This window comes from Xenopus laevis, chromosome 9_10S, assembly GCF_017654675.1.
Source record: "Xenopus laevis strain J_2021 chromosome 9_10S, Xenopus_laevis_v10.1, whole genome shotgun sequence".
Classification (NCBI taxonomy): domain Eukaryota; kingdom Metazoa; phylum Chordata; class Amphibia; order Anura; family Pipidae; genus Xenopus; species Xenopus laevis.
The window spans coordinates 75948879-75974131 of NC_054388.1; the positions used below are offsets into that span (position 1 = coordinate 75948879).

The 25253-nt window shown below is 36.6% G+C and overlaps 1 protein-coding gene across 1 annotated transcript in view; it reads right to left on the reverse strand.

Moving 5' to 3' along the window:
• The window catches only part of LOC108702284 (potassium voltage-gated channel subfamily H member 8), a 210339-nt gene that overhangs the window by 41303 nt on the left and 143783 nt on the right, over positions 1 to 25253 (reverse strand). The window contains exons 4-7 of the mRNA XM_041578382.1: positions 15217 to 15353; positions 9849 to 10095; positions 7418 to 7575; positions 6593 to 6785 (exon numbers count right to left, since the gene is read on the reverse strand). Coding sequence (XP_041434316.1) covers positions 6593 to 6785; positions 7418 to 7575; positions 9849 to 10095; positions 15217 to 15353 — 735 coding nt within the window. The remainder of the gene's footprint in view (positions 1 to 6592; positions 6786 to 7417; positions 7576 to 9848; positions 10096 to 15216; positions 15354 to 25253) is intronic.

Consider the following 25253-nt stretch of genomic DNA (forward strand, 5'->3'; position numbering starts at 1 on the left):
TAATTTTAAGCAACTTTGCACTATACATTGATTACATTTTTTACACGGGTTTTAAGTTATTTGTATATGTATTTATATTGAAGGCATTGTCTGTCCCTTTCTATTCTCTGCCCTGATGGCTCAGACTGTTGAAACAATGTAAGACAAAGCAGCTGATTAACACACCTGTCTTTTGCAACATTGTTTAAAAAGTAACAATCCTTCTGCCCGGCTGAACCGAATCCGAATCCTAATTAGGGGTGGGGAGGGAAATTCTATGACTTTTTGTCACAAAACAAGGAAGTAAAAAATGTTTTCGGATTGGTTTGGTGTTCGGCCTATCTTTCGCAAAGGATTTGGGGGTTCGGCCGAATCCAAAATAGTGGATTCGGTGCATCCCTAATATTAATAAATGTGTATTAATAAATGTATATTGGAAAGGTGCTTAGAATCATATTTTAATGTTTCTTTAAAAGGACCAATAAAATTGTAGTTTTATGGAGCAATAGCTTTTTGGCTGTGGGCCCCATTTGAAAACTGGAAAAAGGCAGAACAAAAAAAATTATTAAAAAAAAAAACCTATAAAATATGAATGACAATTGAAAATTGGCAAGAATAGAACACTCCATTCACACTTGAGAAAGGGCTAAGCCCGAAACATGTCGTGTGATTTGTAGTCAATAAAATACTTTTCTAGCAGTAACTGCTACTTGAATGCTCTCCTCTATACTGCAGAATTTTGAGAACACTCCATAAATTACCATGATGCTTCCCACTGCCAAATTAGGTGTTGCTTCACAGGCTGATTAACTGCCAGTTGGTACTAAATCTGCTGTTAACCCTTTGCACCCGGTCAGAGACTGGCATTACTCAACAGAAGCAAATTTGAAACCTGGCACCACTCCAGTAGCCTCCCAATGACCAATTGGCTTTCTTCTGTCTAGTTTAGTTATACTGATAAAAGCAAGGCAAGTATGTGATGAGTTGCTTTTTTGGTAAGGGCATTGTTGCATAGTAATTTATGACACCCCCCCCCCCCCATTGAGTCACTAGCATTCATTTTGCCTGTACTTTCTAGTCTCAATAAAAAGGCTATATGAAGTTTAGAAAGTCAAATTATTGTTTTGTTATAGCTTAAATGCTTTGAGAAGACAGACACCTTTTAAACAACCTTCCTGGGCATCATTACAATTGCAGTCCTTGATTTGATACACAATTAGGAAGTTATATTCTGCTCTCACATTCTCAGGAGGCTAAAAGCTGGTGAATGGGCATGTCCTGCCTATTTAATACTTCCCTGAGACAGGCACCAGTCTTAATACTTACTTCCATAGAATGTCAGAACAGCCAGGGAAATGCTTTTAAATGATTAATCCATCAACCATGATTGACCATTTTATCAATCCCCCCCCCCCATTTGTATTCTGACAAAGCATGTTCAGCTACAGCACAAATGGTGTATTGTACACATTCATTTTGATGTATTAAAGTGTCAAACCCTAGAAACACACATATTTTTCTCAGTTAACTACATCAATAGGGCCCATTATTCATTCACACCTAAGCAGAGACTGGTTAAAAAAGCCTCTAACCGTTACAACTTACAGTTTGCTACATTGCTTTATGGAGATTCAGTGCAGTGTACTGACCAGCATGATGCTTTGTACAGAAGTATAATAGAGATGTGAAGCTGCCAAATTTAAATTCACATTGCTGCCGTTTAATCAAGGGTATACAACACAAAATGTTTCAGGTATGTAAAGCATTTATCTCTATTTTTCTTTATAATTGTATTATATGGATGAATGTCATATATAAACTACAACAAATTAATATTTTGGGGGGTACTAAAAATAGACCTCTACCTACAAAGAGCATACGCTTTTGTAAAAAAAAAAAAATACAATGAAAACAATTTAAATATACTGTATCTAGACACATTTCTCCTTTTCATACATGACCATTTAATGATAAAAAGGGTAATTTCAAATGCAGCTGCAGGTGAGGTAGAACCAAAATGGACACTAATGTAGCATGTATTGATGGAATTTATTAAAGGTACATGAATCCTAACACTCTCCTTACCTGTAGTTGCTATAAGCGTCATTACATCCATCTTGCCTCTTTTACTGAATCATGTGCAAGTACATCTTTTAAGAGTGGCATTAACTGTTCCAGGGATCCTCCTTCCCCCCCTTCATGTGCTGTGACTGAAGGTAGATTTCCCAAGCTTCCACCATGGGTCCTCTTTATCTCAACCTACACCTAAACACCCAATTTCCTAATACTATCGTACCATCACTCAGGGGCTCTACTCCCTACCTAATCACTCCTGGTCAGGACAACAGTGTAGCCATGCTCACTAGCATTTGTTTGTGCCTAGCGAAAATTCACAAGTGATCTTACACTTAGGTCAATTTGAATTGGGGCGGGTACATTAAAGTTGTATTGATGGCTTTATTAGAGATGTTGGTGCAAATGCTTGAAATTACCACTTTTTATTACAAATGTCCAGGGAACCTTAATAAAGTTAATATAATGCCCTACACATGAGCCCACTGTAAAATGAATGCTCCATATGTTCCATGTGTTCTCAAATGTCTGGGGAAAAATGTTAAGCCTAAAAAAGTTCAAGTTAGGACTTTTGCAGCCAATCCTGCTTAAAAAAAGGAAAAGTCGCCAGCGTTTTTTAAACTTTAACGCCTTTTCAGCAGACAGGATATGATGTGATTGACATAAGATTGAGGTAGATCTAGCTTCATTATAGAAGTTCGCCTGGTCTGAGGTGGCGAAGTCAACTCTGGCGAAAGAGGTAACATTCAGTAAAATCCGCACTTTACTGAATTTGTTGAACGCTGAACGCTAGCGTCGGCCCCATTCGCTAGCGAATTTTCATTTGCGCCTGTTAGTGAATTGCTGATGTCCCTGCAGATTGGACGCTCGCGTTAGCCACTTCGCCCTTTAATGAATCTCCCCCCTTGAGTGAACTCACTTAGCATTGCTATCTTCTAGCTAGTCCTAATGGCACTAACCTCCCCATAGGTCTGGCCACTTCAGTCTCACACATGTTCCATTTAATCCTCTCTATGCACTTGCAATTAAACTGCAAATGTTGGGGAAAACATATTGCTTTGTGGGTAAAAAAAAACATGGTGAGCATGAAAATTGAACTTTGTGTTCAATAGGATACCTAGTACTGTATGTACAGTGGGATCCTGCAGTGGAGCAGGCATGCTGATATGAATGGTGTATATGCTTGGTAAAGCGCTGTGGAATATGTCATTGCTATATAAATACAAATAATTTAGTCAAATACAATGCATTATAGGCATATTAGGATGAGGGCTGTGCCAGAGGAACCTGAAAGAGTTAGTAATCAGGTAAGTGAAGAAGAGAAGAGTTGCTGGTATGGGAACAGGCACAGCAGTCACACACACTAATAAATTTATAATGTTAACATATTTAAAAAGCATAGTACGGTAATATAAATGTATGTTCATAACCCTAGGAAGCAGAGTAACGTTAAAAACTTCCCAGCTAAGGAAGCAATATGAAATGATGATTTGATAAATCCCAATATTTAATAATATGAATGCTGCACAATTTGTTGTCTGCACTGGTGATAGAATGTGTCCGTGCACGCCAGAATGCACAGCTTAGAGGCATCATTGACATTTGCAGATTTGTCTTTGGCACCAATTTTACACAAAACTGTGTTTTGTCGGTACAGTAATAATTTTTTTAGAAAAAGCAGGTGGGAGTAAGCACATCTTGTCCATGCTATAGTTATACATTTTTCAGCTACTGTAGCCTTTAATACAAATATTTTCTTGAAGATAATATGTATAATTTACAGTGTCCACTGTTAACTAATAACCTCCACTTCGAGGAGCCAAATGTCTGAAAGCTTCTGATGTGCTCCCTGCAAGAATCTTCAAAGAGAACAGGCGCTGTTTTCTTCCTTATGTTTGAAGATGATTTTGGCGTAATTACAAAATACCGAGCAGCCATGTGGGTAGCGCTGATAGCTGTTATGTTATTAAGGAACACGATTATCACAACCAATAAAACCTTGCTGGTTTCATTTTCCCATCATTATTAATCTGTAACTTTGTTCCTTTTTTTTTTCACAGAACGAGGTCATAAAATGTTTAATGATTATTGACTTAATATCAGTGAGATAAAATCTCTTTTGAAGGCTAACACACACAGTTTATTGCAATTCTTATTAAAATGTAAATATATTATAAAGAAGTACATAATTAGATACAGCACCAGTGGCATAAACACAAGTGTCTGGGCCACACGGCAAAATCTTTTTAGGAGCACTTGTTCTTGGGATCAGTCTGTATCCCCACCAGGTACCCCAGATCGCTGCCTATATTATACCCCAAGCAACTATGATTAATGACCTGCCAAATATAACAATGATGTCACAAACGACACTCCTGCCATTCCAAAATCACAGTTTAATTTTTGAGTTTTTGCCTTCGTGTATGGGCCCAATTTAGCAGGTCACATGTAAGCTTCTTTTTCTTGATAAGTTGCATTAGGCCAGACACCCTCTAAGCTCATGGATATTTGAACAGATCTTTCCAAAATTGTATAACCAAATACCCACATTTAGGTGAAGAAACCTAAAACTGTTGGAAAAACATGGTGGTTACTGACAATTGGTTATTGGGTTTCTGTGAAGATGAGCAGGGCTTGAGATTGATGAATGGACCTCAATGCATTTCTGAGCGATTGTTAAAGGGATCCTGTCATCAGAAAACATGTTTTTTCCAAAACGCATCAGTTAATAGTGCTACTCCATCAGAATTATGCACTGAAATCCATTCTCAAAAGAGCAAACAGATTTTTTTATATTCAATTTTGAAATCTGACATGGGGCTAGACATTTTGTCAATTTCCCAGCTGCCCCTGGTCATGTGACTTGTGCCTGCACTTTAGGAGAGAAATGCTTTCTGGCAGGCTGCTGTTTTTCCTTCTCAATGTAACTGAATGTGTCTCAGTGAGACATGGGTTTTTACTATTGAGTGTTGTTCTTAGATCTACCTGGCAGCTGTTATCTTGTGTTAGGGAGCTGCTATCTGGTTACCTTCCCATTGTTCTTTTGTTTGGCTGCTGGGGGGGAAAAGGGAGGGTGTGATATCGCTCCAACTTGCAGTACAGCAGTAAAGAGTGATTGAAGTTCATCAGAGCACAAGTCACATGACTTGGGGCAGGTGGGAAATTGACAATATGTCTAGTCCCATGTTTCAAAATTGAATATAAAAAAATCTGTTTGCTCTTTTGAGAAATGGATTTCAGTGCAGAATTCTGCTGCAACAGCACTATTAAATAATGCATTTTGAAAAAAACATGTTTTCCCATGACAGTATCCCTTTAAATACAATTTGTATGACACAAACTCCTGTAGGAGACACCGCCTCATCCCCGTGTAATATTTAAAAATAGAAAAGATGAAGCAGCACAAGAATGTTGCAAAAAGTGTGTTAAAAATTCAGTACATCACATAGCAGCAACGTTTCAGACAGTGTGTCCTTTACCAAGCCATATGAACCACAACACTATATAAGTGTAACCTTTTAAAGGCAACCAAGAGGAAATGACCTCACAATTTGCATCACCATTAGTTCAAATCATTATAATAATACATACATATTCATAGATACAAAAACAGGTCATAATCCTGATTTAAACCGGCTGGATATAAAGAGTTGAATTTATTAATCCACCATACCTCCCTTTTCTTCAACGTTATTTCTCTGTCCCCACCTCTTTTTAACGGAGGCTCCGTTTCCAGTACCATAAATCTTAATTGATCAGCAGTATGCCCCTTATCCAGAAAGTGTTTTGATACAGGTAGTGTGGTATTGCCTGGCAGAAGTATGTATGTTCCACCTACTACATATGCTGCTGTGGAAACATATATTAACAATATATCACCAGAAGTCAAAAGTGTGTGTCAGGTGGGGGATAATTCTCCATATGTGACACATCATTTGTCTAAACTACAATGTTATGCCCTGAGGGACTTATCACAGAGAACTGATATTATGATTAAGCCTTCTGACAAGGGAGGCACAATAGTAATAATGGACACTGTACAATGTACTGCTGGAATATAGAGACAATTGGTTGATGGGGAATTATATAAGCTTTTATCTAGTATCATAAGAAAGATCAAAACACTGCTAGATGATATGGTAGATTGGGGTAATCACTGATAGATTAAGACAATTTTTGGTTGTAAAAAATCCGATCACACGACTTTATGTCTTACCTAAGATTTATAAGAATCCGGTGTGTCCTCCAGGTAGGCCAATAGTGGCTGGAATTGGTTCGGTTTTCTGTCCACTAGTCACAATGTTGGACAAGGTACTAAGTCCACTAATGCAAGAGGTACCCTGGTATATTAAGGATACCGGACACTTTCTTCAAAAACTGCAATCACTTGAAAATTTGGGAGGTGACACTAGATTTCTATACATTTAAAAATATATAGAAATGTTACGTAAAATAAAAACTGTTGGAATGGAATAAATGATTCAGACAATGAATGTTATTCCTTTCTCATTTTCCTCAATCCAATTAATGTTATACTGACCTATCTCGTTGACCTCAATTTCCTTCTGTCCTATGAAGTACCAGATACATGCCATCCAGTGAGCCAGCAGTCCGAACATAGACATAAGCAGTGTAAGCACCACCGCACTGTACTGAGAATAACGGTCCAGCTTCTGCATCAGGCGGAGTAGGCGCAAGAGACGGACTGTTTTCAACAAGTGAACTCCAAAATACTGAAGGGGAGCAACAGACACAAGCATTGCGTATATTAATAATGTATCCTTTATTTTTCAAGATAGCATGTAAAAAGCACAAGGCACTTGTACTAAAAGTAGTAATTCATTGAGCAAGATTGCTGATGATCATTGCCTATTTATCTATACAGGTATAGGATCCCTTATCCAGAAACCTGATATCCAGAAAGCTCCGAATTACAGAACGGCTGTCTCCCATAGACTCCATTTTATCCAAATAATCCAAATTTTTTAAAATGATTGCCTTTTTCTCTGTAAGATATAATTAATCCTTATTGGAAGCAAAACCAGCCTATTGGGTTTATTTAATGTTTAAATTAATTTCTAGTAGACTTAAGGCGTGAAGACCCAAATTACAGAAAGATCCATTATCCGGAAAACCCCAGGTCCTGAGCATACTGGATAACAGGTCCCATACCTGTACTATTTTTCTATAGCATGAATGCGTGCTTGCTCTCTGTTAAAAAAACAACTTGTGACCGGCTTTATTTTTGGAAAAGTTAGAATGCTAAACAGCTAGGTTTTGCATGCAATAACCAATATAACTGCATAGTAAGAATACTCTGTGTAACTTTGAAAAGAAAAGAAGAAACCAGTGCATTTCTACTCACCACGTTGACACTGAATGCATAGAGGAGGTCAAAAGGAAGGGCAGCAATAAGGTCCACAAAGAACCAAGTGGTTGCATAGTGCACACAAATTGATCGGGGGTCATATACCACTTGTCCAGATTTGCTAACATAAGTGGTTCGGAAATTCAGCAGGATATCTAGTGGCAGAAGAGGAAAAACAATGGAACATATCAGAAGCGTGCATAGAGCTGCAAGGCATTTTATCACCGGGTGGACAGACAGTTCACCACATTTTTCCACAAAGCACCATTCACTTGCATAGGTTTTTTAGATTATACAGTAAAATATCTGTTCACTATTTAATGAATATGTCCTATGGCCTTATGCTGCACTGTGTTTCTGCCAAAATACACACTACAAAATCAGAGAAGGCACCAAGTTAATGCATTTAAACTTACCTGTTATATAATAAACTAAACATTAACTTTGCTCAAAGTTTCTTCTTTGAAATTAAATGTAGCTCAGGCTCTTAAATAATTAACAGGATGTCTGGAAACAAAACCGTTGTGCCATTAGACCGCCTGTGAATATCAGGACCTCCTTCAATACTTTTCCCTCAGCAGGACACTGATTTCATGGCTCACTTAAATATTTAGCTGTGGCATATTTTACGAATGAATGTCTATTCTGGACTCACCCTTCTCTTATCCTGACAAATCAAAAGGACATCTCAATGTCGTTTCAGCTTGCTTTAAATGTGATAATGATATTTTTCCTTACTGTTTTACTGAAGATGAGACGAGCAGAGAATTTCTCTTCCATATGGGCAGATGCCATATATATATATATATATTTATATATATATATTTATATATATTTATATTTAATATATATATTTATATATATTTATATATATTTATATATATTTATATATATATTTATATATATATTTATATATTATATATATATTTATATATATATTATATATATATATATATATATATATTTATATATATTATATATATATTATATATATATTTATATATATATATATATTTATATATATTTATATATATATATATATATATATATATATATATATAGTATATATATATATATATATATATATATATATAATATATATAGATATATATATATATTGGTAGAATGACCACAGAGAAGTGTAAAAAAGTGTGTTTTGTCTTTAATTTCTCCCTTGTAGGAGTTGAAAGCTGCAAGGGAGATGTGACTAAAAAGAGAATGGTTTCTCAGATTTTTGATGGCTGGCCCTGGAAGCTATAGTGTTCGGGAAGGAACAGGAAATGATGTTTATAATGTTAGTGGTAGATGGGTGATGTCAAGCGGTGGAGTGATGTAAGTAGGTGGACCAATGACACAAGTAGTGGAGCAATTACATAAGTGGGAGCGTTCATAGTGGTTCTCCACCAACCACAACTGGACAAAGAAGGGATTCAGTATTGGGGTGGATCAGTGTTTAACTGTGTGGGCCAGAGGTAGCTGGCAAATCATCAGCTGGGTTGCAACCCTACATAACAAACATTTTCTGTTTTGCTAATGGCAGGAGAAACATAAAAGAGTACATGTTCTTCCTTTGGAAAGAAACATACAATAAGTAATCAGATTAATGCAATAAATGAATTCAGAACAGCCTGATAATATTGCAATATTGCAATTTAATCTCATACTGATACAATCGATAGAATTTATTAAGGATGTGACATTACATTGCATTTTGAAGACTAGGACCACCAGTACGGTTGCTTAGAGGCTGTTAGCATTTTTCACCTGTTAAATTATTCCATCTGAGAAAATAGCTAAGGGTATCCATCCTGTCAGGCAAACAATAAAATCTATTTAAATTTTTGTTTCTAAATTGCAGCAAGACTTTTACGTGTGTGGATCTTTGTTTTTTTGTTGTAGACATTTATTCTTGTCTGCATCTTGGCAGTTTAGCATTCAACTGACCTTAGCCACCTGATTGTGGTATGAGCAAGAGACTGGAAATAATCAGGAGATGACTTAGCTCCATAAAAAACATAACACCATCAATAAAATATGTAATCTTATTATTAATCTGTTTTCTGGATGACCCTGGTAACCAAACACAATTTATATTCTAGCTTGGAAAGAGGCACAACACAAAGTTTATACAAAAAAACAAAAAAAATATGATATATAAATACCATGTGTAAAGTTGCTTAGATTACTTCTCTCCACAAGATACTTTAAATCAGTTTAGGCAATCTTCCTCTTCAGCATTGTTATAATATCTACTATTACTGTGCTGTTTTAATATTACATCTAAATACATTTTAGCTCTATAAAGGAACTGACTCGGATACACATTATATTTTTCATGCCACTTTACTTAAAAAATTGATATACTAATATAACAAATTCCAGTCAATATTTGTTTTTCTGAGGTTCAGTTACAGCCGAGGGAACTTACCAAGCATGAACAGGATCTCAACAAAGATGTCACTGACACTTGGAGGGCTACGAGTTGAGGAGGTGTCATCACGAAGGATGGTGAAACAAACATTGTAAGGGACAGTAACTGCAACGTAGAAAGTAGCCAAGAGTATGAGCCAGTCCCAGCCAGCCTTAAATGTGCCGTAGTGCAGGAGGATGAAGCGGGATTTCTGAATAGCAGCTACCTTGTATTCCGGAATGTTGGGTTTCTCCCCAAACACATTCTACAGAAGACAAACAGTTGGCTTATCATCAACGTCCTCAACAATTAACACAATATGAATCCCATCTGATTTTTTTTTTGCAAATAATCAGCAAAAATGTTTTATTATAAGCCATTGTTAAACAGGATATAAAAAATGTTTTTATAGCATATCTACTGGAACTTGCAATAATAGACTACTAATGTTTGGTGCTTTCTGCTGATTATTCTACTACTTCTCTATGTAGATGTGACACATAATACGCATATCAGTCATAAACCCTTGCATTTCATCCTAACTAAAATTAACACTTTCTGCATAAATTATAATGGAAACTTGCTAATTGCTAAGTGAAGCCCACTGTGATTTGTAAGACAAAAGATCTTGGAATATATCTTGGTTGCCCTTTGAGATGTTAGGAATGCATTACTCATTTTAAATGGCATCCCTTCATCCAGGCTACAAACAGTTTCTTTCATGCACTTGTCATGGATAAAGGAAAAAGTGTTGAAGAAGATGCGGCAGCTGAGAAAAAGATGATTACTTGTGATATATTTTCTGCAGCATCCCTGCCAGTTTTGGCATTCTAGATTAACTAAATGTCGACCTTAAGGAAGAAAATTTTGTTCTGATAAATATGTAAACGTTGGTTTGGGCAATTACTCCCTCTTAAAAGCCGCAAGTTAGTGGCGGCGGGGGAGGATTTAGCCTTCAGATTAAAACCAAAGCAGATATTTACTTTAATTAATGCTACTATGCAGAGAGGCTCTAGATCCTTTATACTACTATGACCAGAGGTAACAAGCTAGGGACTGCCATGTGGGGTTTACCTTGACGTGGTATGGTGGCTTTTCAACTTTATGATCATAACTTTGTAACGTAAAACCCCTGTCTGTAAACACATGCATTTGCATTTATACTGAATGACTTATGAGGCAGGGGCCCAGGGAAGTGCATTGTAAGTAGCACTTCTACTATACTTAAATATACTTTAATTTAGCCTTAAGAGTGCTTCCACAACCCCCAAATTTGTATACAAATATAATTTAAACATTAAGAGGGTTATTTACTAAAATCCGAATTTATCTAATTTATCTCAACTCAATTTAATTGTTCGGGAAAATTTGAGTTAAAAAAAAAACCCGGAAAAATGTAAGTTTTTCACCAAAAAGCCCAGCTGGAGTTTAGTAAATAACCCCATAAATAAACCCAATAGGATTATTTAAGGTAGTTTAGGGACCATCAAGGACAAACTATTGTTATTATTACAGTATTAAAAGGGACGGAAAAAATGTTTTTACTTAAAATGAACTCAATTGAAGATGGCTTTCCTGTGATTTGAAACTTTATGGACATGGGGTTTCCAGGTAAGATATTCTATTTTGCACTAATATGCTTTGTCTAAACACAGGGAATGAGTGAAATCTTTTGAATCATTTTATTAAAGGAGGAGAGGATATGCTAGTAAATGCATGGCTTCCCTTAAACAGCATAGACGTTCATTAAACCCATGGCTAGAACTAGGGGTAGGCAGAAGATTGCCAATTGAAAAGCAGAAGGGCAGAGGCAGCAGGAGGTATAGACAAGCAGAGGTGCCAAGTGGGGATGAGGGGATAGTAAAAAAAAATTGACACTCCTAAAAGAGGCTGAGGGAGAGTTGTTGAGGGTGGGTGCAGTTGACACTAGGGGTCTGCCTTGGGTGCCCTTGTGCATTATTGGCCCTAGCTCTTATTAAAGCTACAGGCTCCACAGCTCCCCTTAATATAACTTGGGGTAAAATAGAATATCAGGAATTGTTTGAAAAGGATAGTGTGGCTGTGCATGTATGTGAAGAGGTGGCTTTGATTCTGTTTAGTCCATTGAAAATAGTCATAATTGATTATCTCTGTTAACCTTTTAGGATATGCTACTTTACTTCTTATTTTTATTGTATAAAAACAAGCATTCTAAATACAGGCTGTGCACATGTCAGAATGTTTGTGAATTAGCACAAAGCTGCTGTAAGCACATTAAGAAATCATTGCCTGCTGGGTATTTATAAGTTTCCTTGAAGAGCACACAGCACAACTACATCAGGAGCACATTCATATTCAGGTGCAGCAGGCATTAAGGGTAAGCTAGAAAAGCTTGCAAAGCTTTAAATAAAACAAGCCTGCAATAAAATCATTGGTATTATCAAATTACAGGAAGGGTCCAGTCTGGAAAGTTCTGAAAAATAATGCATACACAAGTGTTATTATAGAGTCTGTCTAGAGTTGTCACCTTGACATTTTACTGGAAAAATGTATGCTAGATGCCAACCTTATTAGTTGGGGGGGGGCCTGATATACTGATAAACCCATAAAACGAGGCAACCCTAATTCCTACTGAAGTACAGCAGTATCATAAAGTCTAAATACAATGTCCTAAATATAGATTTCAAGATTTTAAATAAACAAACAACATGCTTTGGTCTACTAACCCATAGAAACCAAGCAGCATTTTCAGGCCAGCTACAGTGAAACCTCAATTTTAGGATAATTTTATGATAAAGGTTACAGACATGTTATTATTATGGATAAAAGTAATTTACTCCACCTTGATTTAAGTTAAATTTGACTGGTAAATTTAATAAAGGTAACTTTAATTTTTGCTGTTACAACCCATATAGAACATCTGTGGAAATCTACCTCTGTCTCCACTCTCCATCAGGTCCTCATCCGTAACCGCATTGTGGATAGTTTGGTGAAGAGCTCAAGTGTTTGGAGATCTGCTGTCAATTGTTTCACCCCCCCCCCGAGAGACCCTTCTCTTTCCTGATACTTTTACTTTCCCACTGATTGTATTGCCACCTAGGAGAACTCAGGTGGAGGTGTCAGCCTCCATACCTTTTCTTCTACCTCTACTTACAATTCCTTTCTCTCCCCCCTCCCTCCCCACCTTCTCTGCTAGGAGTCCAGAAAAACTTAAAGCCGCAAAAACATTGGTACTACATATATGGGACCCATTATCCGTAAATCCGTTATCTAGAAAGTCCCAAATTATGGAATGAATGTCTCACATAGGCTCCATTTTATCCAAATAATCCAATTGTTTTTAAAATGAATTCCTTTTTCTCTGTAATAATACATTGTACTTGATCCAAACTAAGCTATAATTAATCCTTATTGGAGGCAAAACATCAGAAAGATCCATTATCCAGAAAACCCTAGGTCCCAAGCATTCTGGATAACAGGTCCTATAACTATAAAAGTAACTCATTAGGTTAATGGATTAATTTTATATTTATCTCGCAGAATGTGGACATAAAAACAGAAGTGATTTTAGAACTTCATACTCTGCCGTTTACATGCAAATATAATGGCTGAAATTATTCCGTGGTTGTAATTTACATTCTATTCACATTTTGCTGGGATTTTAGAGGGGTTTGAAACAATTAAACAATCAATGTAAAAGTTGTACAAATACTCTACAGACAAAATCATGATTATCCTGAGCTAGTGTTTATTAAACCTTTGCATTGTGCACTATACTTATCCATTTATTGATTGCTAAAGTTGTTAGAATAGTCAGATGAACTGATTAAATAACTACAATATTGAACCAGCTCATTAAACACTCATGAACACCAAGATTCTATTAACCTTGTATTTAGACTGCGGCAGAATTTACATTTGAAACTCCAAAAGAAAATTCAAGAATGAATAACGCATGAATGTACAATGGGGCTGATCAATGAAATAACATTTAATTAGTATTCTTTATGGGTGATATTTATTACAGAGCATTTGAAATAAAAAACATTTTGTTTATTTCAATGGCTATTTAAAACAGCTATTTTATTATAGTAAACCTTGAAATGCTCTGTTATTGTTACTAGACAGAAAACAGGGAAACCGTAATAATTAGACACCAAAAGGCTCCTCTTTTGCTGTATAATTTAATGGATAAGACACTCTGTACCATTATATGTAATGTTTTTATTCCAGAGAATTAATGTTTTCATACAAGCTATACAGAACCCGTTCCAATATTGTAATAGAACTTACAGTATCAGCCAGTATCTGTTCTAAAACATGTTACTCGTTTGGTGTTAAATCAAACTTCCCAAGTGTCAGTGTCAATTTATAATGCTGTCAGTTCAACAAGATATTCACTAATCATGGGGGGTGGGGGCACAAGAACATACATGTATTATTTGCTGCTGTAAGCCTGTATGCAAAGTTGCCATGGCGGGGGAGGGGTACTGACGTCAGGTTCCCAGTGGCAGAGTGGGGGGGATCTGTACCCACCTGTCTGACACTCTGCACTCCCTGATCTCTCCCTGCCCCGGCCGATACAAGAAAAACAGGTACCTGCTGCCTGGAGTGGGAGTGGGCCCCTGATGTGGCAGTGCCAGTGGGCCCAGGCATCCCTAGTCCGACACTGATATGACAAACTATCCAGGAAGGAATCAGGTAATAAACATTGAAAACTGTTTTTGTGCCATAATGTCTTAGGAAACGACTGGGAGTTTTCACATAAAATGAGGTTCCTATATTGATGAAGGGGGTTAAAGTTATAATCAAGAGGAAATATGGATAGGATCTTGAGAATAGAGGTAAGTCCCACTCAGACTTTTCATCAGGGAGGAAAAATGAAGTAATAGGAATAAATTTACTTTCTTTAATGACTTGTTTCCTAACTCTACAGACAGACGAATCCACACTTTGCTCCCAAAAATAATGTGGTTGAATTTAAGACCTTAATATTCCTCCACGGCGTCAGAAAAATACTTTCCTTATAGGCTGCTAGACTTACAGTAATAAAGTCAAATGATTTAAAGGGTGAGGGCCTGGGGAAATCCCCAGAGAAATCCCCAGTTATTTATCTGACTCTTTTCTATGAAAGAAAAATGTATTACTAAATAAAGAAAGTACTTACTGAAAGAATATCATTAACAAAATATATACACCACTAAGCTTAATTGATGACATCACTATGCACTGCTTATTAGAATAAAGGATACAGAATATTCATGGCTCTTTTGTATTATATATATTTAATTGATTATATTGTTGAGTATGACTTATGGTTCCTTGGAATGTAAAAGTACTGCATATATGTTAAGAAAACTTTAGCAGAGAATAGGCTAATCCATCATTATTTTAGAGTTATACATACATTATTTAACTTTAGCTTGCTCTTGTCTTGTTTTTGCAGGTGCCCGGACAGATGGTATAGAACCGCTCTGCTCCTTCTTCGATTGGCATTAAATCCAGGTGGTCTGGTGTCTGTGTAGATTTCAAGATCGTCTTCTTCTGTTGAAAAAATACATAAAATAAATATATTATCTACTGAAGATTTTTCATTCAGTAATTATGTCCACCAAAGTCACATGTGATTGGATACTAAAGACACTTTTTGTAAGAAAATATCTAGGGGTAATATAAACAAAGTAGGAAACTTGTAAAGGTTTAGTAACTCATAGCAACCAATAACATGTTTGATTACATAGATAGATAGATAGATAGATAGATAGATAGATAGATAGATAGATAGATAGATAGATAGATAGATAGATAGATAGATAGATAGATAGATGATAGATAGATAGATAGATAGATGCGATAGATAGATAGATAGATAGATAGATAGATAGATAGATAGATAGATAGATAGATAGATAGATAGATAGATAATAGATAGATAGATAATAGATAGATAGATAATAGATAGATTCCTTTATACAAAGTTATACAATAACATACTGTAGTGAAATGTACCCTGATCATTCCAAAGCCATGTCATTGTTTAAAACATAACAATATCCTAGTGTATATAACAAAATAGTGCAATAGTGCTCACATACAAAAACAATGACAGTGCAATACATTAAATAATGCATACTAAATACATAATAAATAAAATGTAGTGCCATATTTTTCAAAAACACGGCTGCATTGTGCTTATAATATGACAGTTTTCTACTGTGAAACACTAACAACATCCATACATTTGAGTGCATTGTGTGTGTATTGTAAACAATACATACTAAAGTGCTAAGTGCCATATTGTTAACAAAAAACAAAAAAACGCCACATCTCCTTACATAAATATCTTGTAGTGATGGAAAGCGAATCTACTGCAGCGTTCTGCCCGCCCATATCACTCGCTGTAAATCATTACAATCTTGTTCCCCAAAATTCCCAAACCATGAGATGATAGGCTGTGTCAGAACACTCTCCACAGCACTAATATAAAAGTCTTTAACATTTCTGCTGAAACTCCAAATTTCTGCAATTTTCTTAAATAATAATGACACTGCTTGGTCTTTTTAGACTGTGCTGGAATATGTTCAGACCATGTCAAGTTCTCAGAAATTTGGACCCCTATATATTTAAAACTACTCACACTCTCTACTGCAGTGCCACCAATAGTAAGTGTGGAATAAGTCCTCTGCTGTTTCCTACACAAACTACCAACTGCTTCAGTTTTGCTGATGTCAAATAAAAACAATTCTCTTGACACCATACTAGATTCTCTACTTCCGCCTTATAATAGGACTAATGTGTCATCAGCAAATGGAATTATAGTTGGCCACAAAATTATGGGTATAGAAAATATAGAATGAAAGACTAGTACACATCCTTGTGGAGCACCTGTATTTAATATGATGGTATTAGAGACACAACTACCAACTCTCACCACCTGTGATCTTCCCATTTAAATATAAAAACCCAGGGATACAAGTGACTATTTAGTTGCAGATCTATCAACTTCTTGAATGGGAACAGAAATAATTATAAAACTATAGTTAACAGTTCATTTGTGTGTTCCTCAGCCTGCCATTTTTTTTACAGCTGCAACCAACATACTAAGGGGGTTATTTATCAAAGTCCGAATTTATCTCAATATTTTCTGCTACAAACTGCGATCAAATCCGCTTGGGTTTTTTTAATGCTTATTTATTATTAAATTTTCCAGAAAATTTGCTTTGCAGTAAAAAAAATCCTCTTTTCACAATTTTTTGGGATTTTTTCATTTGGTTTTCACAATGTTTTTCTGAATTTTCACCCAAAAACTCCGAAAATGTTGGGGTTTTGCATGAAACCCAGAGCACTACTCCCATTGACTTATATGCAACCTCGACAGGTCTGAGATCATGGATTTTCAGATTCCGACTTTTCCATTCTCGGGTTTAAAAAATTTGTGATTTTTTTAAAAGTCAGATTTTAGAAAAAAAAATCAAGAATTTTTCATGATTTTTGCATTCGGAGTTTAGTACATAACCCCCTAATGTTGTGACTTGCTGACAGCATGTGTCAGCTGTTTGCATTGCACTACTGCCAAACTGCATGGAAGCATTTGCAGTAGAAAAATGTTGGGTTTAAGGCTCAAACTAATAAACCAATTTAATTTTAACCAAAAGAGAAAATAATAAAACCTCTTTAAAGAAATTAATTATCATGCATCCACTACACTCTGTTTTTTTAATAATAGACAAGGGTTCCCTTTAATGATTGATACTATAACGCTTTACCTCAGAATGGTGCACATGATCGACACATGGACTTGTTTAATACATAAGGTCTCATTCAGGACCACAAGTTCAGCTGTGGTCGGTCAAATTTCCCCAGCAATCAGTTGCTCGTAAAATCGCATTTAATGCTTGTGTCTACATGCACTCTTTGCACTTCCGTATATTTGCTCTTGTGTGCTTCTGTCTTTCTGTTCTGAACAGAGCACAGTTGAGCCTATTGATGCAGGGGAATCATGTAGCTGCTGCCACTTCAGGACTAGGCTTTGCATTTGAGAATCAGGAGCACACATCACATTCACATTGAACACAGAGAATGATGTCAGACGGACGTGCACATGCAATTACGTTAATTTTTATGCATTGTCTGCAACTGCATCAGGCACAATTCCCCTAGCAAGTGCATCAGCACTGGAAGTCTGTAAAAAAATGCATGATGGAAAAACTACCCATAAAACAATATAAATGAAAAACTAAGACCCGGTGCTATGAAATAAGGTTAAATGAATACATTTGTCTTATAAAAGTTTCCCCTGAATTACAGAGACAAACAGGCAAACATCTCAGATATCTAGCTTAGACTATGCAGCCTTCTTTATTAGGGAGACAGAAGTATATTAAATGTCTGGAGCTTTAGTAATGAGTAGATTTCAGCATCCATCTGTCAAATCTTTCATTTGTCAAGTCAAATCAAACAGATATAGACACTTTGCCCCAGGCAGCCTACTGCTTTCCAACCTAGAGCAGAACCTTAGACTCCCAGACTTGACTATTATTGATTCAATCTTTGTTTTACATGAACCTTTTATTTCCTGTATTAATAAGAAAAAAAAAATTATGTAGACACTTATTGTTACATATAAAACTTGGATGTTTCTCTTCTGTACTTAACATTTTGAAATTTGTGCAACTTGCTTTTCCTTTCTCGTTTTAATAAATGGTAGAGATACATTGAATCCATCATTTTTTGGTTTCAATACAAAATCATTCACAAAAGTTTTTAAGGATACAGGATCAAATCAGAACACTAATTTGCAAATTTAAATCTAAAATAAATAAAAAAAAAATCAACATCATCTGAGAATAAACCAAAAAGTGTCACATTCAGTTGTCCAGAGCTTTAAAGTTACAAAATGCTCAGCCAAATGTAAGCCTAACCTTAAAAATTCAGCTGACTTGATTCTTGCAATGCTGATTGCTACATTTGGTACAAGTATAGTGACCTGCTTTCTTGTTTTTCTTGGAAGTATTATATCTTCTAATTCAACGTGAGTTTTATAAGCAAAACAAACTTTTTGTCTAGTGTTTTAATGAAAATCTATAGTTGCCATTGTTTCTTAAGCTAAAAATGGAAGAGAAATCGATTGATTTAATTTCCCAACTTCCTGGCTCTTGCAAGTAATTGTGGGTGTTGAAGAAGGAAGATAAGTAGGTAGTTAAGTCCAGGGCACAGATAAACCCCCTGCACAATAGTGTTGGAAGGGGGAAAAGTAAGGGGGCTTTTTATACAGAGCTCTTTATCCATGTTTACAAGGAGAGGTAGTAATGGAAAAAACAAATCAATGATCCAATGAGTTTTAAAATAAAAAGCCCTATGCAATAGACTCCTCCTATCTATAACCTGCAAACACAACAAAGGGAGTAGGGGCTTGTTTATGCAGCACTCATTATCGCTATTTACAAGGGAAGATAGTTATGGAAGAAAAGTTAAATAGTGGGTTGTAATAAAAATAAAAAAAAAAGAAATATTTGATTTTTTTTCAAATTTGAAAATAAGCAGAATTCTCTCTCATAAGTTTAATTTATTTTACTTCAAATCAGATTTAATTTTACTATTTTGTAAGGAATGTTATAAAAAGCAAATTTGCAATTGTACTCAATTATGGACTATTTAAGAGTCAGATATAATTTTCCTAGCAATGAAAGCCTGTCGGAACTTCAGCATTTTCTATAACAGCAGCACTTTATTTACATGGGCTGTCCCTTGAGTTACATTTAAATAAGGCATGAACAAAACACAAGGCTTCTTCAAAATGCTTCTCTATCCATTGCATGCTTATAATGGGAGCAGCTGGGACTTGGTGAGATGCTAATCATCAATAAGCTACAAGGCTGCACAATTCTTCTGAGAAGGAACTCTGAAGGTCCTTAGACCTTAGTCTTACAGCAAAACTATGCATAGCTCATATTAGTTAGTAAAGGCAGACACAATCTCTTCAATATGCACCATAGCATAAACTGGAAACAAATTATAAATGCTTCATTAGGAAAAGTTATTAAAAAATATCTTTGTGGGCATTGGCTGTATGAGCACTACATGAAAGTACCACATAATAAAACAAACCCGAATACTTAAAATAAGTTTCCATCCCTGGAGCACAAGGTATATATAAGGCATCTACAATACAGTCCAGTCTAACATTGTCCCCAAGACTTGATGACTAAGGAATTAACGGAAAAATAACACACACTCATTTTGTAATCCAATATTATATAGAAATATTTGGTGTTTTAGATTGGACCATCTCTACTTGGTATTTACATGGTAACAAATTATCCAAAAGGTTAGAAGCAGGCCCATGGACATCCTGGTGGGCCAGTCCAACATTGTCCTGAGGTTTGCTTTGTCATAACTTGAAAATATGAGAATACAAGGGAAAAGAACATACATTAATGTTGTAATATTATCATCCAAAATTATATAGAAATATTTGATGATAATACCACAGGTAATAAATTACTATCCATAATTCTGTTCTTGCCAAAGCTTTCACTATTGAGGAACACAGATATAGTTCCAAGGATCTGCTATTCTGGAGCAAATCAATACCTGTAACAGTAAATTAACATCAAGCTACTGGTTGATATTTCCGCAGTTGGGTTGAGGAGCAAAGGGCAGAACCCAGCAGGAAGATTTCACAAAGACACAAGCTGACTTAAAGATAAATAAGAAAGGAGTGTCTTGAAGCATGTCTGAGTTGGTGCCTCTGGAGAGGCTTCTGCTGGTAGAAGATGGATAAAAAATGTATTTTACTTTGAAGTAGATGGACATATTTTCATATGCAAGCTTCAAAAGATCTCAGGCCCAGAATTTGACAAGAAGCTCATTATTAACTAATCCACATAACAACTAACAACAACCTAACATATTGCATTTAAATGTACATGTAGATGTTTTGGGTAGTGGGGAAGAAACAAAAGTAGCTGTACAAAGTAAACAGTGCACACTTTGCTCATAGAACATTTTAGGGCTTTATTTACAATTGGAGGGGAAGATGCACAGTGCAAAACAGATGCCCCCACATACCATGTCCTGAGTGATGAGCCACAGAAAGGACCTGTGTTTTTGCATCTATACAGCAATGCCTATATTCTGCAGCTTTGCCCCAGATGCCCAGTAAATGAGTACCAGCAAGTGTTATTTTGCTCTCTTTAGTGCTTGATTTGTACACTGTAGCAAGTTTTAGCATATGGGACATTTTTAAATGGCCCCTTACGATATTTGGAACTTGGAAAAACACCGTTCTGGTGCATGCTGCAAACGAAAGTCAAGCAGACAAATTTCAGATGGCAGTTTAAATTTTCTAAAATAATTAAAATGAATTAAAACTCAGCATGATGATGTTACATTCACTTTGTTATAAGCCCATTGACTAAATCAGAGACAGCAGACTGGCACCTGGGTTGTAACCCATAGCAGTCAAACAGCAGTCAGTTTTATTAAGTCAGCTGCAGGAAGAATAATGAAAGCAAAAATGTTATTGGATCCTATGGGTTACTGCAAATTTCCCCAATTGAAAGTAAATGAGCCTGCTTTGTCTAAAAAGCTGTACAAAAGTAATGGCGGGCAATGTAATTCTTTGCCAACACGAGTTCAATGAATATAGCTTCTGCTGAGCTTAATTTTTGTCTTTTAAACAAATAAATGTATTTCTTGAGCTAAACAGGACAAACAGGGAAATTGAAGATACTCCATGTTTGATCCTTGAAAATAAATGGTAAATAATTTAATTGTAGGGGGTAGGCCGATGTGGGACCGATGTATAGCATATTCGACAGCTCAAAACCTTTTGCGCAAATGAGCCGACCCAGAAGAAATGCTGACTGGTTTCCACAAATTCCTCCACTGCTGCGGCTCCATTATCTCCAATCTGTCCCGCCACTGTATTGTGCTCCCACTACTGCACATCTGCTTTCAACAATGGATTCTGCACCACTAACAAATACAAGATGGTTGTGACCTAGTTCCGGTTCAGCCAACTGAAAGTGTGCAATGTGTTTTCCAAAATGGCGGTGCCACACTTCAGTTCTTGTTCAGAGATGTCTGGAATCCAGTTGCAGTGGCAATTACAAACTGTATACCTCAATAAAGATACTCACATTGCAGAACTTCAACATGTTTTTTTTTTAAGCAGTACACCAGGGCATACATACATTCATTCATTCAATAAGCTCTCCTTGCAATATACAGTAGCCCTCTTCAAAAGTCAATAGGAATTTTTGTGTTTCAGTACCTCCTTGCTCCATTAGGTTCAAAGCCATTTCACCAACCTTCCTGGGATCACTATCCCCTCCTGCCCTCAGCAACCCGATGCTCTCTGTTAATGCAGACTAATAAAATCACGATGTCCCAAATGATCAAGTTCCCTTTGACACTGTCCGCAGAACATTGACAGTCGCATGTATGATAATCACAAGTACCAATAATGGAGCTGGTACATTAACTCATAACAGTCAAACAGTTTAACTCAGCAAACAGTTCTGCAGTCTTGGCTCACTGAACAAGTGGTCCTAACATAAATCATATCCAGGTAGGGGGAGTCCTATGAAGTTTCCTTAAATTATCCTATGAAACCAATGCTTGATATGTTCAAATGAAATACAGTATGCTGGGAGAGGTTTTTCCACAGATCTACCATCAGCAGTCAGGGTTAGTTCTCCTTACTAAGGAGCCTTTTATGGGCCCTCTTGCACACATGCCGCACGTGTGTGTATAATACTGTGCAATACTGTGGGGTTCTGTCACCTGTTGTTGAGCCCTCCTCTGGGCATCTCGGTCTGGTGGGGTAAGGCTACTGCTATCCAGTGGAAACGTTGTGGACCACCATGGATCAAGTCAGTTGCAGCAATAGGGGTAGTAGCAGGTGTGACTGAGCTTGTATTACACATGTTCTTGACTTCATCTGTTTTTATTGGGAATCTCTCAGTGGGGTAACCCGCAGTATCTAGTTTCCAATCTTTCTCCCAGGGGGACTCCTCAGAAGTTGCATGCTGGGGCACAGTCACACTGACCACTTGCAAGACCAGATCACCAAAAACCTGGGCCACGGAGATAATCTAGTTCAAACTGCTGGGACTGGCAATGTCCTCTGTGTATGCAGTGGGGAGCCCTTTAGCAATGTGCTGGGGTGGTGCGCAAATTCACGCACATTACATTTCCATGACTTTTAGTCCCACATACATACATTCCATTCACTCTTACACATAGACATTCGTACACAATACGCATGCCACTACCTTCATCCCCTTACAGATTACAACTCCCTTCCTTCACCCTTTGTTGTGACTGTTTTGCAAGAAATAATCCATTATGCAGAGGGACCCTCCTGCTTTGTCTGTCCTTATTTTAGAATAATTAAACAAAACTGTAGCCTCTCTCTGTTTAGTATCATTTTTGCTTAAGTTATATGTCATTGACTCTCCTGCATTTGATAAACATAGATACTGTAAGTGCTCTGCAGCTGTGATGCATTTTAGGTGTCACATTTAAACTAAGAATGATTCAACATGCTCTGTGAATTTAAACAGTGTGTCTGTATTTTCCAGAATGACTTAACTCCAAAGTAATTGATCAAAATGCACCTGTCATTAAAGAGCAACTGCTTGCACTTTGCACATCCCTTCAGTGTCATTCTCATATAACAAGGTAAGACACAATGGCAAGAGAAACATTATAAAGATGAGGTTACTATACTAGGAGCACATGACCTTTCAGACTCTTGTATCTTCCGAGGACAGACATTTCCCTGGAAAAACGTGTTTTTTTTTTTATTATTACTATGGCCATCCACTAAAGCTCAAGCGAGCGATAGCCTGTCATATGGAAACGTTTCACTGGAAAACAGACAAACTGTAGATATTAGAAGATCTGATAGGTAACTTCTCATACCAATGTTATAATAATTCCAGCCATCATTACTCACTGCAACAAAAGGTTACGCTCTTTTCAAAGTGACACAAAGTTCTCTGGCACTAAAATCTAATTTAGATCTTTCATGGTCCCCTCAGTTGTTAAAGAAAAAGTCAGTGAATGACAGAGAAACAAAATACCTGTATACCAGAGTCCATGACTGCAGAGCATATTTTTGTTGATGTTTTGCAGTCAGTTCTGATATAAGCTTGCTCAATACTCAGATTTATATTTGATTACGGGCTCATTCTATATAAGGCATCCATCCTTTCACTGGTAAGCACCTTAATGGTGCAGGATCTCATCAATCTATAGCTTGGGAGTACAAGTCTATGGGCGTTATTCGTTCATCACTAATTATAGCATTTAAAAGGTAGGAAAAACCTCTGGCACAATTTATTTCTACAAGACATACTGTAGTTCAGAGGGTTTCTGCACTGATTCCTATTCATAATTCTGTACAATGAAACAATGCCGTAGTCATCTCTACCCCCCCCTATTGAGACTCATCTCACTGAAAATGAAGTTTGTGAGGAAAACAAAAATGTATGAAAAATGAAATAAATTCGCAAATCACCTTCAAAAATTCACCTGTGTCAAAAAATTCTGAACGCACATCCTAAAATCGTGTCAAAATCACTGTGCGTCAACACTATTCGGACGTCCATTGAATTTACCGCCAGCATCAAAATTGACGTGAGTGACTTTTCGGACATATGCATCCAAAATTGGACGTGGGTGTCAATTTCCACAATTTTTTTTGCGAATCTTTCGCTGTTTTGCGAATTTTGTGGGAAATTTGCGAATTTTTCGGCGAATCGAAATGGGAGAAATTCGCCCATCACTGCAGGTGCCTCTTCTCTGCTCACTAACAATTTTCTAAGAAAAGAAATATCACAGATTTAATCTTCAGCTGACTGCAGTCAGCTAACTAAAATGAACAGGAGGCGGTGGTGATGTTTCAAATTCCTCCTAATAACATTTTAAAATCGTTAAGATCTTGAGAAATGTATTAAGAGTGTCACAAACAATTGTTAATTCTGCCAGTCTAAGACATTGTCTTTGAATTGAACCATGTTTTCATGCGTTAACTCATTTATTTAAATCCAGCCCACTAACATAGCTTAACTCACAAACTTGTGGACACCTCTGTCACATGTGATACAAAGTACCTTCTCCTAAACAACTTCTAACATTTAGCAGTGAACTCTCGTTACACAAAATAATCTGTGGCAGGTGCAATTCCCCCTGGCAACCACCACAATGCTGTAATTCGGGGACAAAACCGTGCATTGGGGGGAAAATGGAAACCATCAGAACTGTACTTTGCTTGCTGCACTTGCAGTCATTAATGCTTTGAATAGCAGAGTGATTAGGAAGTGATCTGTGGAAAGAGAGAAGAACAAAGAATGAAGGCATAGAAACTGAAAAGCAAATGGAGAACTTGATATGTTTTTGTTAGGCAGGCACATAAGGCACCAGGCTGTGGAA